This window comes from Anguilla rostrata, chromosome 11, assembly GCF_018555375.3.
Source record: "Anguilla rostrata isolate EN2019 chromosome 11, ASM1855537v3, whole genome shotgun sequence".
Taxonomy (NCBI): Eukaryota; Metazoa; Chordata; class Actinopteri; order Anguilliformes; family Anguillidae; genus Anguilla; species Anguilla rostrata.
The window spans coordinates 32,218,309-32,232,088 of NC_057943.1; the positions used below are offsets into that span (position 1 = coordinate 32,218,309).

The following is a 13,780-nucleotide window of genomic DNA, read 5'->3' on the forward strand; positions in this document are numbered from 1 at the left end:
TCACACATTTTCTACAATGAGTAGAACTCCGTTCTAAATGAGTTGGATTCGCTTAATTTTGGAAACCACAGACAGATGATCCCTACATAGGGGAGACCGAGTGTCGGTTGTGCCTTATTTCTTATTTTACGCGACTGTTAAGAGACCGCTTGCTCATAAAGGACAGCATTTTCAAATTAACAACTTAAGCACTTCTTATTAACTTTTGGTTATGTTCATTTAAATCAATCGCTGAAGTGAAAGTCAAATGCTGGCTTCAAACTGAATGAGTTCATAGGAATAGCTTACCCGTCCTCGGGGTCGGTTGTGCCTGTGTGTGGGGTCAGTTGCACCCCCGTAAAGTAAACAAAAAGACACAATATATGATTTATTAGCCTTCCGTTTTAAAAGCAGTGTACATGTTCAGACACATGTTTTCTTTGACCTCTACCAGTAAAGACAGTTGAATACAAAATCTAATGACAAATTTTTATTCAAAATACTAGGATGTCAGGTTTCAGTTCCCCCTAGCTGGCTTGCAGCTGGCTTCTCTGATCTGCAAACATCTTTGCCAGTCTCTTTCAAAGATGCTTCAAATAAAACTTTGTTACACATTAATATATTTAAAAAATAATTGTTTATTTATACCTTTAAGCCTACATAGTAGGCTAGACCTAGCCTACTATGTAGGCTTAAAGGTATACTATGCAGGATTTTTTTGCCTTGTGGTCCTGCGTTTACAATCAAAGAAGTCTCCTCCGTCTTCAACCTCAGGCCGACCTCCGAGTAGTGCAGAAATAGCTACTGTATGAATTAGAAAGATGTGTTAGTAAAAGCAACTGCACAAACTAAAGCGACGTGTCTCTAAATACAAATCATTCGAACTGTGATGTCGCAGGGATGTAGGGCCAGTGATCAAATGCTCTAAACACTGTGTCCTACCGATTAATTTGATTACATCATGCAGATGTCGCAGTGACCATCTGTGCTTACTGGGTAGTAGTTACTTAGCAAACAGCAGTTCCAAGACTGTAAAAACACACTCAAAATTATCAGCACGTTCCTACTTACAACCCTCAATCGTCACACAATAGACAGCATCTGATTCCCATCCAAAGTGGAAAGGGTTGATTGGTTGGTTTAGCTTATCATTAGGCGGTGTCTTAGCCCTCTCTAAAGCCCATTTCAGAGCATGATGTTTGGACATATTTAACCTGATCCAGGGGTCTCATGCATAGAATTGCATGGATTACATCCTAAATTTTATCATAGGACCAGTTACTACACTGTGTGTAGTGTATGCATAATTTATCAAATGTGCGTACGAATGAAAAATGTTTCATAAATCACACATACACATGTTTCACTTATAAATCACAAATATCCCCTAAAAGTGTGCACATGTAAGACTCCACCCAGCGAACCCCCTCAGTTATCCTTCTATGGTGGCTTCATAGGGAAGAGTCACTATATAAATGTTAGTTCTTGGATTTTGATCATTTACTCTGACAATATTTAGCCTAGCACTATGAAATTTTACTTCGGTAGTCATTAGCCATTTAAATTACGTTCATAACTTTATCAAGTCGGATAAAATTTAAATTAAAGTACATGCGGTCTGTTACATCCATGTGGCCTAGTCGGTATAATTGTAACAGGGGGGTGGAATAATTGTGCCAGTAAATGAAAATGCCCTAATAATGAGCATATGGAGGTTTTTTTTCTGCACATACTAATGTTAATCGAGGAAATCCTCAGATTACATCCAAACACTGATGCGCAAGCAACTTCATAATTTACTGTGAAGTGAGTTGTGGTAACCTTCAAATCAATGAAGAAAGCTCATTTTGTTTGTTTCTGAACACCAGGTAAGCTTTTACAAAGCAAACAGCCTACCATAAAGACCAATCTGGTGTGTGCTTATTATTAAATGCCTGTGAACAAGTGGCTGTCTCTTTCCCATGAATCACTTGATGCATCCAGAAGATGAGGCTATGTCAATGCAATCAAATGTTACATTAAACACATGATATTCTTTAATACATATTAAATACAATTTAAAATGCTTAAGGTCTCCCCAAATAGAAACTACATGCTGATGGTTTTTAACACGATCTAGTGTCCCTAATCTCCAAAACTGAAGCTCTCTCCATGACCTCCCTGAGTACCAGCCCTCGCGTTTTTTCTTTAGACCGCATTCTGTAAACATATAACCCCAAAATAGCACATTGTTTTTTTATTTATTTATTTTTATACTCCCATACTGAGTTGCTATACTTACTGTAGTATGGAAGCATATCCGCGCCAAAATGCAAATGAAAATGCCAATCGGTGCGTACATTGCGTTTCAATGTGCGCAAAAACCATTACATAATTCCAATGAAATTGCAAAGCCCACTTTGAGTTTTCCCATTTTCAAGTTAATGTATGCACTTCATCTGACAATTTTAAAATGTAAATGTAAAGTCCATTTCATATTCAATTTTTTCTCGCTCTCTACGACACAGCGCTGTCATAATTTAAATGAAAGTGAAAAACCACACTTGAAATTGTAACCGCATTATCCATGGCAAAAATGAAATGATATTTCAATTGGCCATTCATCATTTCATTTTTATGTTTTTGTGGAACAAGCCTGACATAAATCAAATGCAATCGCATTGCTTCCGTTTGCATTATCAAGCGAGCGAAAACCCAGCCAAAATTCAAATCGAAATTACAATCCCCGCGAACCGAGCAACACACCGTCAGCGCGTTTTTTTTTTTTTTTTTTGGACCAGGCAGATTTTCTTGCACATGAATGTCTGATACCGTTTAGAGCCATCCTGTCACAGCTTGCCAAGCAACATATTTAGTTTCGCTGGACACTACTGCTGATGGGTCAAACAATGGTGGTGTTCTTTCATACACCTCCATCAACAGGATTTCAATCTAGCATGACGTCAATCTAGCATGCAGAGAATTCTTCTTTACTCGCTTTTCTGCCATTATGTTTTACTGCAATACTACATTTATGATGCCGCCATATAGGGATAATCCAAGGGGTTCAACGGGTTGGCCTTGTTGAAAATCTCCATCCCCACACAGCAAAATGCTCAACATATATTTATGTTTAAAAGTGTTCACATGAGTCCAAGAGAAAAACTCACATGTTCTCTATCAGAGTTGATTCAGCACTGAATGTTTTTACTCGGCACAATCTCAAATTGTATCCTATTTCACAAAGAGTACATCCTTTTAGGATATTTTACATTAAGTAATTACGATATTCGCCAATCATAGCTCATGTTTGGATGCTGTGTTTTCGAGGTTCATAAATTCAAAACTCCCACATCCAGAATGATTGTAATTACTTTCGGATCAAGGGGAAGGAGAAAGTACACTAATGTTAATCAGCATTCCTCTTCAACCAGCTTCATTCCTTATCTTAAAGCCAGAGCCATGGCAGTGGATGGAGATATGGGTGCAGCCAGTGAGTGAGATATTGTGCTCTCTCTTTTTTTGCTGTATTCCACCCTTGTTGAGGGAGAGGGTGAGTTGGGGTTCATTTGGGGTTCATATGACGTGTTCGTTAGTAGTTGAAAGGAGAGGGCCGGGGTCCGATGGGACTGGCGTGGCTTCAGAGAATTCCCTCAGGGCGTGGGGCTAATGAACACAGCTTGGGTGATAATGAGCCTTTTTCAAAGTCTGTAGCGCACCCCCCCCCCCCCCCCCCCCGTCTTTTCCTCAGTTGCTCCACACTACTGATTGAACGGGGGTATTGACTTTGCCTGTCCATTCTCTCTAGATCAGGTGAAGGACAGGAGGAAAGGTGTGGCTTTAGTATTTTTCAGAGACCGTTTAGAATTTGAGGGCAGCCGTTGACTTGAGGGTCAGATAATATGAAGAGCCTCATCTATCCCGACCCTAAATAATCTTGTTATGATCTATTTTTATATTATATGCCCCCCTCCACAGAACCACACCGAAAGTGTGTTGGACATGCATGGCTCTGATAATACAAATGGATGTGGGTGAAAGTAAGCACCTTGTCAGGAGGTACTTGATTGGACTGACCAGACTCTTGGTGCCCCCTGGTGGCATAGGTTTAGGCATGCGCCCTTTCCACAGCTCTGCAGAAACCTGCAGTTAATGATGGATAGGGACTCCAGTCTACCTAGGGCATGTAACCCAAAATGACATTAGCTTGTATTACCATCTAAATCCTTGTGGGGTGACCGGTACTGTTTTGTCGAACTAACTACACTAATTATACACTTAATGATGAACTGTGGCCCTCATAAAAGCATTTATTTGACACAATACACCAGGTGAGAGGAAAGAATGTGACTTGGGAAGGATGGCAAACACAAAATGTCTTTGACATTTACAGACAGACAAAAAAAAAAACTCCAAATGTGGTCTGAAATAAACAGAGAGAGAGAATCCTTCGCCAGCGGAAAAAACAGAATTGAGTGGCAGCCCAATGTCATCTGAGATTTTACAGACGCATTTTTGAATGCAAACATTTCAGTTGTAAATTATGTGCATTTTTAAACTTGACAACACTGTCACTGGACTCGATTTCATGGGTTGATGAATATTATACTTCTGAACTAGCTGATTACAAACTACTGGCACACAAACAAGACACTCTGGAAGACAGAGGCAAAAAAAAAATTCCATGTATTGTACAGAAGGCAGAATGATACTGGCCATTCCAACCAACTCCATGAATGCGGAAAAATGTATCTCCTCCTGTGATACAGCACACTAAGCATCACCAAAGAGCGACTGGAGACTGTTGAACAGGATCAAATATAATCAAAGTTTAAACCTTGCATTTGTATTTAATTTGAGATCATTTGTCTTAGCTTTTAAATTTTTATAAGCATAAATACTTAATTATTATAAGCAGTCTTACAAAAAGAAGACGGTCCAAGATAAACCAGTTTCCCTAGTGATGGGAGTTGAGGCTTCATGATACCAAAAGTGGGCGGGGCTACCACATGACATCAGAGACTGTGATTTGAAGCAACCATTGTGTTTTTCTGCAAGGACAAAAAGTGTGTGATTCCTTCATATGAGTCAGTGATTGACAGCTCTCTGTAGCTCCACCCCATCGTAGAGCTCACAAAGCCTCACTCTCCAAATGTTACCTCCAGCCAGGTAGCCAAGCATAGCGGAGACACCTCTGCCAGCCAAAGATAACAGGCGGCCTGTTGTCAAGGGCGACCATAGAATTACTTTCAGGGGAAGCAGCTTTTTTGGCTTTCACTGCTGGTCATTAAAGCGGGGTAACCCACTTTCACCTGCAAGGGAGATGAACAGGTGAAAGAAAGGACAGCGGAGGCGCCGTCAAATTTAGCGGCGGACGGCTCTTCTGCGCCGGGCTGCGGACACTCAGAAATGCGGTAATGAAGGAGCCAAAAAGGCCGGTGTGCGGTCACCGAGGAAACAGAAGTCATTTGCTTTCGGCTCCTCGGCGTCTGCCGCGCCTCTTCGAAAGATGGCTTGTTGCAGCCTGTCGCAAGGCATGATGGGACATTCATTACCCTCTTGCCCGGTTGTGTCAGAGTTTTCTTGCTTCCTCATCGTGAGGCGACAGCAAAAAAACTCTTCATCTGGTTTGCATTTGTAGGGAGCACCAGTAATGCGCTGATTCGGACGTGCAGCTGCTGAACGGGTTGACCTCCAGCTGTTCTCTCCCTTGTACTGATGCTGCTTTTTGGGTCAGCGGATTTCAGGAAAGCACACCTTCCTCAAAGAGAGGCAGCGGAGTCACTCTGGTCCCGCGTGTTCATGGTGTTAAAGCCGACGGCCGCTCAGCTGGAATGATGGATGGTCGGCGTGGAATGTGTCGGAGTTTGCTCCAATACGATCCCATTGAGCTGTCGTTTAATAGCTTTCTTTTTTTCTTCTTCTTATTCTTTTTCCAATTTCTGTTCAAATTTATGAGGAGGACAGAGGCCGGTTGGTCTCAAGAGGAGAGCTTGCTGAATGGCGATGAGGTTGATGATTTGTGGTGTGCATCCAAGAGACTTGGCACAGACCGTGTTTAGACTTTTTTATTCCAGACCTTGTGAGCATAAGACATGATAGATGTGATAGTCTTGGAGGTGGCTGTGTGACTTTTGTGAAAACAGGTATTCAGTATAGGCAAGTCTCTTGATACTACACTTGAATGTCTTATATTGGAAATATGTAGCTCTAAAGAAAGAATTATAGTGGTAATTTTTTTTACAACCCATGCAGTCATTTTAATTTACTGTAGTTGCAGCTGATAATGAATAAAATTTAACTGCCAGTGATCTGGATCTGAGATTCTAGCGTGCATAATCCGCTTTGCAGTAGTTCAGAAAGGGATGGGAATGGGGTTATTATTGAAGAATATATTGATATGTATAATTTAGTTGTGTTAAATGATGGTAGACTAACCAGTTTTCAAATTGGTTCGGGTAAACTATACTGTATTGATTTAACTATTGCTTTGGTGAGTTTCACCAGGATTTGGGAGTGAGACGTTTTAGACAAGTGTACTATGGGTAGAGATCATTTTCCAATTTTGAGTAGGTTTGGTAGAACATTGGTTGAAGAGGCTGAGGCAAGGCCTGATCGGTTTGCTTATGCTCAAATGAATTGGCAAGAAATAAAAGACAGGATGTTAGATTCATTAAGAGATGTGGTTAGCTTTGGCTGTATTCATTCTGGAATAATTTGCTTTGTGCGATGATATATGGGGTAGCAACAAATACTATTCAAAGGGAAAAAAAACTTTAGTATGCACAGAAAAAACCACCATACGCACATTATAGGGAGTTTTCATTTGCAGTTACAATTATTCCACCCCTCTGTTCCACCCGTGTTACAATTATACCGACTAGGCTGTATAACATCGGACTGCTTGTACTTCAATTACTGAACGTAATTGAAACAGGTAAGGACTACTGACATGTCAAAGCTGTTTGAAGTAAAATTTAGGCTAAATATAAGTAAATGAACTAAATCAAAAAACTCCTACATTTATACTGACTCTCTCCTACTGAATATGACAAATACTAACCATGACAACTTTCATTTACATAACAATAATATGTCCCATACATTACGGTGCCCTGAAAAGGCAGTGCTATCTATAAAAGTGCTTTAATTTTAATAAGTGCTTTTAAAGTGTATAAAAACACCCTTTAATGGAAGCTGATAATCTGCATTTTAACCACATGTGTATTGTTTTTATTACAAGTCTAAAATTATGGAGTACAGAGCCAAATCAAGATAAAATATGCCTTTATCCCAAACAATATGGAGCTTCATTTCATTTCCTACACACCTTTTTTGAAAATGCAAGTGATTTACGATTGTTAATATTTTTGAAAAGGAATGTTTGCACCCAAAATACATTGACTCGGAAATGTGCTGCAGTACGAGGGTTACATTGACTTCATCTTGATTGTGTGCTAATGTTCATTTGAACCATAGACCCATATCTTCTGAAATTCATCCCGGCAATGACTCCTTCAAAAATACCAGTGGATATGTTCCTGTGGAGAGTGTCACATCACTGTGATGATGTTGTTACCCAGGCCATTCTTGGAAATGCTGTGTCCACAAAATGAGCTCTTTTTTGTCACGGTGAGGTCTAGTGGTTAAGGTATGTTTAACAGCAAAGAGAATTGGTATGTAATTAGTGTATCAAGATGAACTCATCCCAACCTACATATAAAATAATTTAAACTCATGACAAGGTCTTTTAACATGAAGTATCACTATTTGGCAAGCTGGCACACAGTGACATAGCTTCAACTAATTATTGAAGGGGCGACGTAGCTCAGGAGGTAAGACCGATTGTCTGGCAGTCGGAGGGTTGCCGGTTCAAACCCCGCCCTGGGCGTGTCAAAGTGTCCTTGAGCAAGACACCTAACCCCTAACTGCTCTGGCGAATGAGAGACATCAATTGTAAAAGCGCTTTGGATAAAAGCGCTATATAAATGCAGTCCATTTACCATTTACCATTTACATAGCCACTTTAAAATGTCAGGGTGAATAAGGGTTATGGCAGGTCAGCCATAGTGAGCCTTCTATGCAGGTTATGTCAGATCTGCCATAACACAAAGTGCAGAGTGTGTCATAACGACAGTGTGTTAAGAATGGACATGACACCTCATGACAGGCCTACCACTGCCATTGATGTACAGTGTACCAGACGCATAGCCTACAGCTGCTCCCAGTCATTCAAAAAATGTGAGTCTGACATTCCTTCCTCTCACACAGTGTAGCCTATTACATCAACTAATTGCTTTTATAAGCTTTTCCCTAATTGTATAATTAGTCAGATCATTGCAACAATCTAATCCCTACAGTGAACCCAAGGGGACTTAGATGGTAATGCAAGTTGAAAACATTTTGGTATAGATACACTGTGCTATAGATACACTGGTGTTCCTATTCATAACCTATACATACCTCCAATTTTCCTTGACATTTTTTTTTCTCAACAGATAGTTATACAAAGTGAAGAAATGGCATGAAATGACAGGCTGGATATAATTATAAAATATGTCAGTCAGAAATAAATATGTCAGTCATAAAGTTCATGACATTTTGTTCCACATTTGTACATTTAGTAAAGAGTACACAATTATGCTTGACTTTCACAGTTACACATTTAATAAAGAGCATACAAGTAGGCTATTTTTGGCTTTCACAATTACACATTTAATAAAGACTACATAATTATGTCTGACTTGCACAGTTACTCATTTAATAAAGAGTACATAATTATGTTTGACTTGCACAGTTACTCATTTAATTAAGAGTACATAATTATGTCTGACTTGCACAGGTATACAATGAAGACTACAAAGTTATGCTGACTTTCACAGTTACATATTTAATAAAAAGTACATAATTATGCCTGACTTTCACACTGATACATTTAATAAAAAGTACTTAATTATGCCTGACTTTCACACTTACACATTTAAAAAAAGAATACATAATTTTGTGTGACTTTCAGAATTTCACATTTAATAAAGAGTATATAATTGTCTGACTTTCACAGATACACATTTAATAGAGTACATAATTATGCCTGACTTTTAAAATTACACATGTATTTGGGGAAAAACAGAAAAGCATGTCACACTCTCACTCTTCCTGGGTTTATTTGACTTGATGACTCAAGAGAAAATGCCAAATATTCACACTTCACTTGTTTTTATCTGAATGCAAAAAGTGTTTGCAAAAAAAAATACAAGAAAATGAATCGACGGATAAGAGAAAAGTTCTGTGATGTTTCTTCAGACAAACAGTTCAATTTCAGTTGATTTGTTGTTCCTAGCATATTTTAAGGAACAAACTGATGGTTTTTAATAAAACTTAGAGATTGATAAATGGTGCACAGCTGTTTAAGCCTTTTTGCTTATTCAAATGTGAGAAGGGGCATAAATAAATTAGAAGCCTTTTTCCATCTGGATTAGTTTAGTAAAAATATTCAGACCGTGGACACCTTCATAATTATTAAAGTTCCCTGCCTGACTTCTTCTTTATCTAGACATCAGTCTGTCTCTCCCGATGCATTATAAATATGGCAGGTGGCATCCACAGGAAATTTGTCTGGGTGCAACCTAATACGATGGAAAGCTTTAAGAATTAATTAGTGGAGATTCTGGAGTTCCCTTCCCTCGTGACAAATATGCCCATCGATCCTGTCCCGTGCAAGACAGGGGACAGTAGGGGTGGCCTGGTGATTAATTTCAGACAACCACACAGGCACTCCCTCCCCACCCCCACCAAACCCCAGAGCCCCAGGCTTACCATATGGGCCTGGGGTGGTGGCTGGCTGGGAGGGGGGGTGGGGGTACCAGGCTCTCAGCTGCAGCCTGGCTCAGACTGGGCAACATGTGGCCGGGGCACATGTGACTGTTAGCCAGCTCCACCTGTTCTCTGGTCAGATGGAAAGTGCTCCCCATCCCCGTACCTCTCTCTTCTGGAGCCCCCACTGGGGTTGGGGGGGTTGTGTGTGTGTGGGAGGGGGGGGAGGGGGTGCAGTTAGGCACAAGCCAAACTGCCCCCTTGCTCTGACCCTGTCAAGAACCTAATCACCATCAAAAGTGTCCCCCCATTACATGCACGCACACACACACACACACTGCCAGCTGCTTAAAGGACCTATCAGTTAAACACTGAACGGGGCGTGTGTGTGTGCATGTGTGTATTAGGGGGACCCCATCTGGTCAAGCCTGACTTCCCCTTGCCTGTCTGGGGTCTGTCTCCTCGTGGCTTCAGCCTGGGGGAGACGGTGACCCCTCCGCCGTGTCAGATTTAAAGGGCGGGGAGGCGGGCCGTTTTCATATGCATGAGGTGCGGGGGGGCTTTACTCCAGAGACTTACGGAGGCATCTGCTGTAAAACGCTCTGCTCCGTGGGGGAGATATTCGGCACCAGTCCACACTACAATCGCTTTTTCAAAATGGTTACCGCGGGGGTGAGGTCATGTGACGCACGGGACCCAATCAGAGGAGGCACACGCAAAGGCTTTTAACTCACAGATCCCTGTGCTAACAATATGGTATCTCTTGTCACTACTCTTAAGAGTATTGCCTGTCTTTATCTGTGGTACCTTTGCAATGATTAACCCATCCAGTTGCCCTTACATTTGGTTTCTCTGTGTCTGTACAGAACAGTCTTCTAAATGAATGTGACTGCATTGAGCTATAGCTCACTCACATTAAAAGAGACAGACTGCCCTCCACAGCAAAGATTATAAAACTCTCCCTCTCACCTCCACAGCCACAGAAATAATGAAGTAATCTTGCTGTAGGCAGCTCCAAAATGGGCCATTCTATATGCAGCGCGTTTGCCCAGCAGCAAATACACGATGGTACACATGCAATCTCTGGACATTCTGCCTTTACTCAAGCAGGTAGGTAATCTGCAATCAAATAAAAATCAATGTTAAAAGAACAATAATAATTGTAGTAGTAGTAATAATAATAATAATAATAATAATAATAATAATATATTAATATTATAATTTATTGTAGCTCTGGAAAAAACAGTTTTTTTGTAGGTAGCAACCGCGTTTTGTTTTCCCCAAGATGTAATTACAGGGGCCTAATGAACCCTGTTCGTCTGCAGTTTGTCTGGTTTGTTCGAGATGGAGCTCCAGCGGAGGGCTTCAGCCTCGTCTAACTTCTGTTTTTAAAGTTGTCCTCAGCTTTCCTTCTGCACATCACAAAGCAGGAGCTTCTTTCCGCTGGTGTGTGGAGCATTTGGGCGAGGGGGAGGAAGGGTGGCCATTGTGTTCAAACATTGGCTGCTTTTTGTTAATACCCTGAAATCAGAAACCAGTTCAGACCCAAGAAACCAGGTGAGCTGAGTTTGTGTAATCAGCTGCATTAAACAGCCAGTTACTGTAAGTGCTGAATAAGAACAAAAACCAGCAGCACTGCAGGACCAGGACTGCGGACCCCTGGCCTGTATGAATACTGCTATTAATCATAACAGGAGTGATTTCCTGTTTTTTCCCCAAGATGGGGAAAGATATTTACTACTTCTATAATTACCATGTTTCGAACAGGGTTCGAAATCTCGAATCCCCTTAGCCCCACTCAACTCACTGAAAAATAGGAAGAATTTGCTTTTAACTGACCACATCAAGTGGCTCATATTGAGCTTAGAGAGACAGTTCACTTTCTGGAGTTTTTGATATTAGTTCGGTTTTACTGCATGTTTTTGATTGGCCCAGACTGTTTCCGTGTGATTAAGGATATTTTAGAAACTTACTCAGGATTCTGATGATTTGCCAACTTTACAGTGGTGGGTATCAGGGCATTCACTGGTTTATGGTCTACTCAAAAAGTGAGTACATTTCAAGTAAGTCCAAGGCAGCTTGTATGGCGATGCTTTTGTCAGTATTGTCTGGGAGGTCATTGTGCTTTTGCCTGAGTGCAATCCATGTTCGGCAACATGCTCTTCTCTGTCCTACACAATGGAACCCCCCACGAACCACCTTTATAAATCTAAAGCAACTGTCCGTCCTTTTGACAGCGCTTCCAGGCGACACAGAAGAGGGGGTGGTGGACAAAATCAACTGTCCCAGTACATGCCAAATCCTCACACCCCCACCCCAAGTTAGGCCTTTCGCCTGAGCCTAGCTGTGCTTTTCTGGAGCTACCTGAGAGATCTGGCCTCAGCTAGATCTCTGGGGTGGGGTGGGGGGTGGTTGAGCTCTGTCCCCTCCATCGCAGCACAAAGGGGAGGGGGAGTGGGGCCCTGCAATGACAAACACAGTAGGTAATAGCCGCCGCTAGTGGCTGTTAATTTGTTATTGTAGCCCAGCAGCTGTGAAGCATGCTCCAGAGAGCAGGTGGCAGCCTTGGTGCCAGTGTGTGTGTGTGTGTGTGCGTGCGTGTGTGCGCGTGTGCATGGGGGAAAAGGTCAAGGGGGGGCAAAGGTGGGGGAGGGATGAGTTAATCTCAGGATCCAAATGTCCTTCTTGTAAAGAATAACACGACATGCTGGACGATCTCCAACGGAGCCATTAATTTTCAATGGGTCATTGTTTTTATGGAATTCGAAGCCAGTGGTGAGAGACCGAGGGTCATCCCATGCCAAACTCCTGCCTTGGGATGTAAAAAAAAAGCATGTTAACCACGCGCGTAGGTCCGACTTTCTGTACAGGCAGAAAAAAGCAATCATCCTTAACAAAGAAAATGTGATAGATGTTATAAATGTATGTTCAATTCACGTTATTTTCCTAATGTTATTCGCGTTTGGCTATTGACCGTCGGTTTCTCGTATGATGCAACTCAAGTTACATGGTAGTTTCGATAAAGAAAGACGTCAAGCCAGAAAGATAAGACGTCTGGACTCTTGAATTAACCTAGCTATAGCTTATCAGGGTAACAAGGGTGTCCATGTGTCAGCTGCACTTGAATGGGCCAGCTGGAAACGCATAGACAGGTGTTTTCTATTGCCTGCGGATAATGCAAATATTGCGTCTGGCTGGCATGTTTGTAAAAGATTATGATATTTTCTTCAGTTAAAGCCAAGTCAGTTTGTAATAATGTTATGGCCGGGATAACGTTATCGTTGGAAAACTTTCAACGTTATGATTAACCTGCTATTCAAACTTGCTGTTTTCTTGCTTAGTTTAATTTTATTTATTTATTTTTTGCTATTTTTTTTATTCTGCAAAAATTATAGTTGTAAAGTAATATATCTTTTCAAACACACGGTCAATATTACTCTGCAATGCATTAGGTTGTAACCATGTAATACATAATGACCCTACGTTTTAATGAGCAGGATTGTGTCCTGTGGTTTAGTCATAAAATAGATGTGGCCAACCTTCAAACATCCGCGGTCAGTCCACGGTCAAACAATGTTTCTCCTCCTTTTGTTGGCAAGTCTTTCAGGGGGTTCCCGCCCCCAAAACACCTCCTTTTCAACTCCGTCGGGGGGAGGGAGCGTATGCATTCTGCTCTCCGTTCCTGTCCTTAGGACATTCAGTCCAAATCGACGAATGAAACCCGCACAGAGCGCTTGTATAGTGTGAACGGCTTAGCGTCTGGTATCTTCTGAGAGCTAGCAGCACTATTCGCTTACTTCGAAGCAGCAAGATACGTAAAATGGTCGGGATCCCCGGCGCTTTTCAATGTAAGTTATTGCTTGTTTGCGATTTTTAAATGCGGGTGCTATGTCCGGACATACATGTTGATACATCTATTCGCTTCGGGCCGTGGTGGACGAGGATAAATGCATAATCGTAGCCGTTGTTCACTGGTTGGCCAGAGCGTATCCACGGGCTAATTTTTGCT

General features: G+C 41.4%; 1 protein-coding gene across 1 annotated transcript in view; it reads left to right on the forward strand.

The window, feature by feature from the left end:
• The first annotated feature begins 13,378 nt into the window (after positions 1-13,378).
• The window catches only part of LOC135234621 (protein CBFA2T2-like), a 32,987-nt gene continuing 32,585 nt past the window's right edge, over positions 13,379-13,780 (forward strand). Inside the window, exon 1 of the mRNA XM_064299420.1 lies at positions 13,379-13,619. Within this exon, the coding sequence (XP_064155490.1) occupies positions 13,592-13,619 (28 nt within the window). The 5' untranslated portion in view covers positions 13,379-13,591. The remainder of the gene's footprint in view (positions 13,620-13,780) is intronic.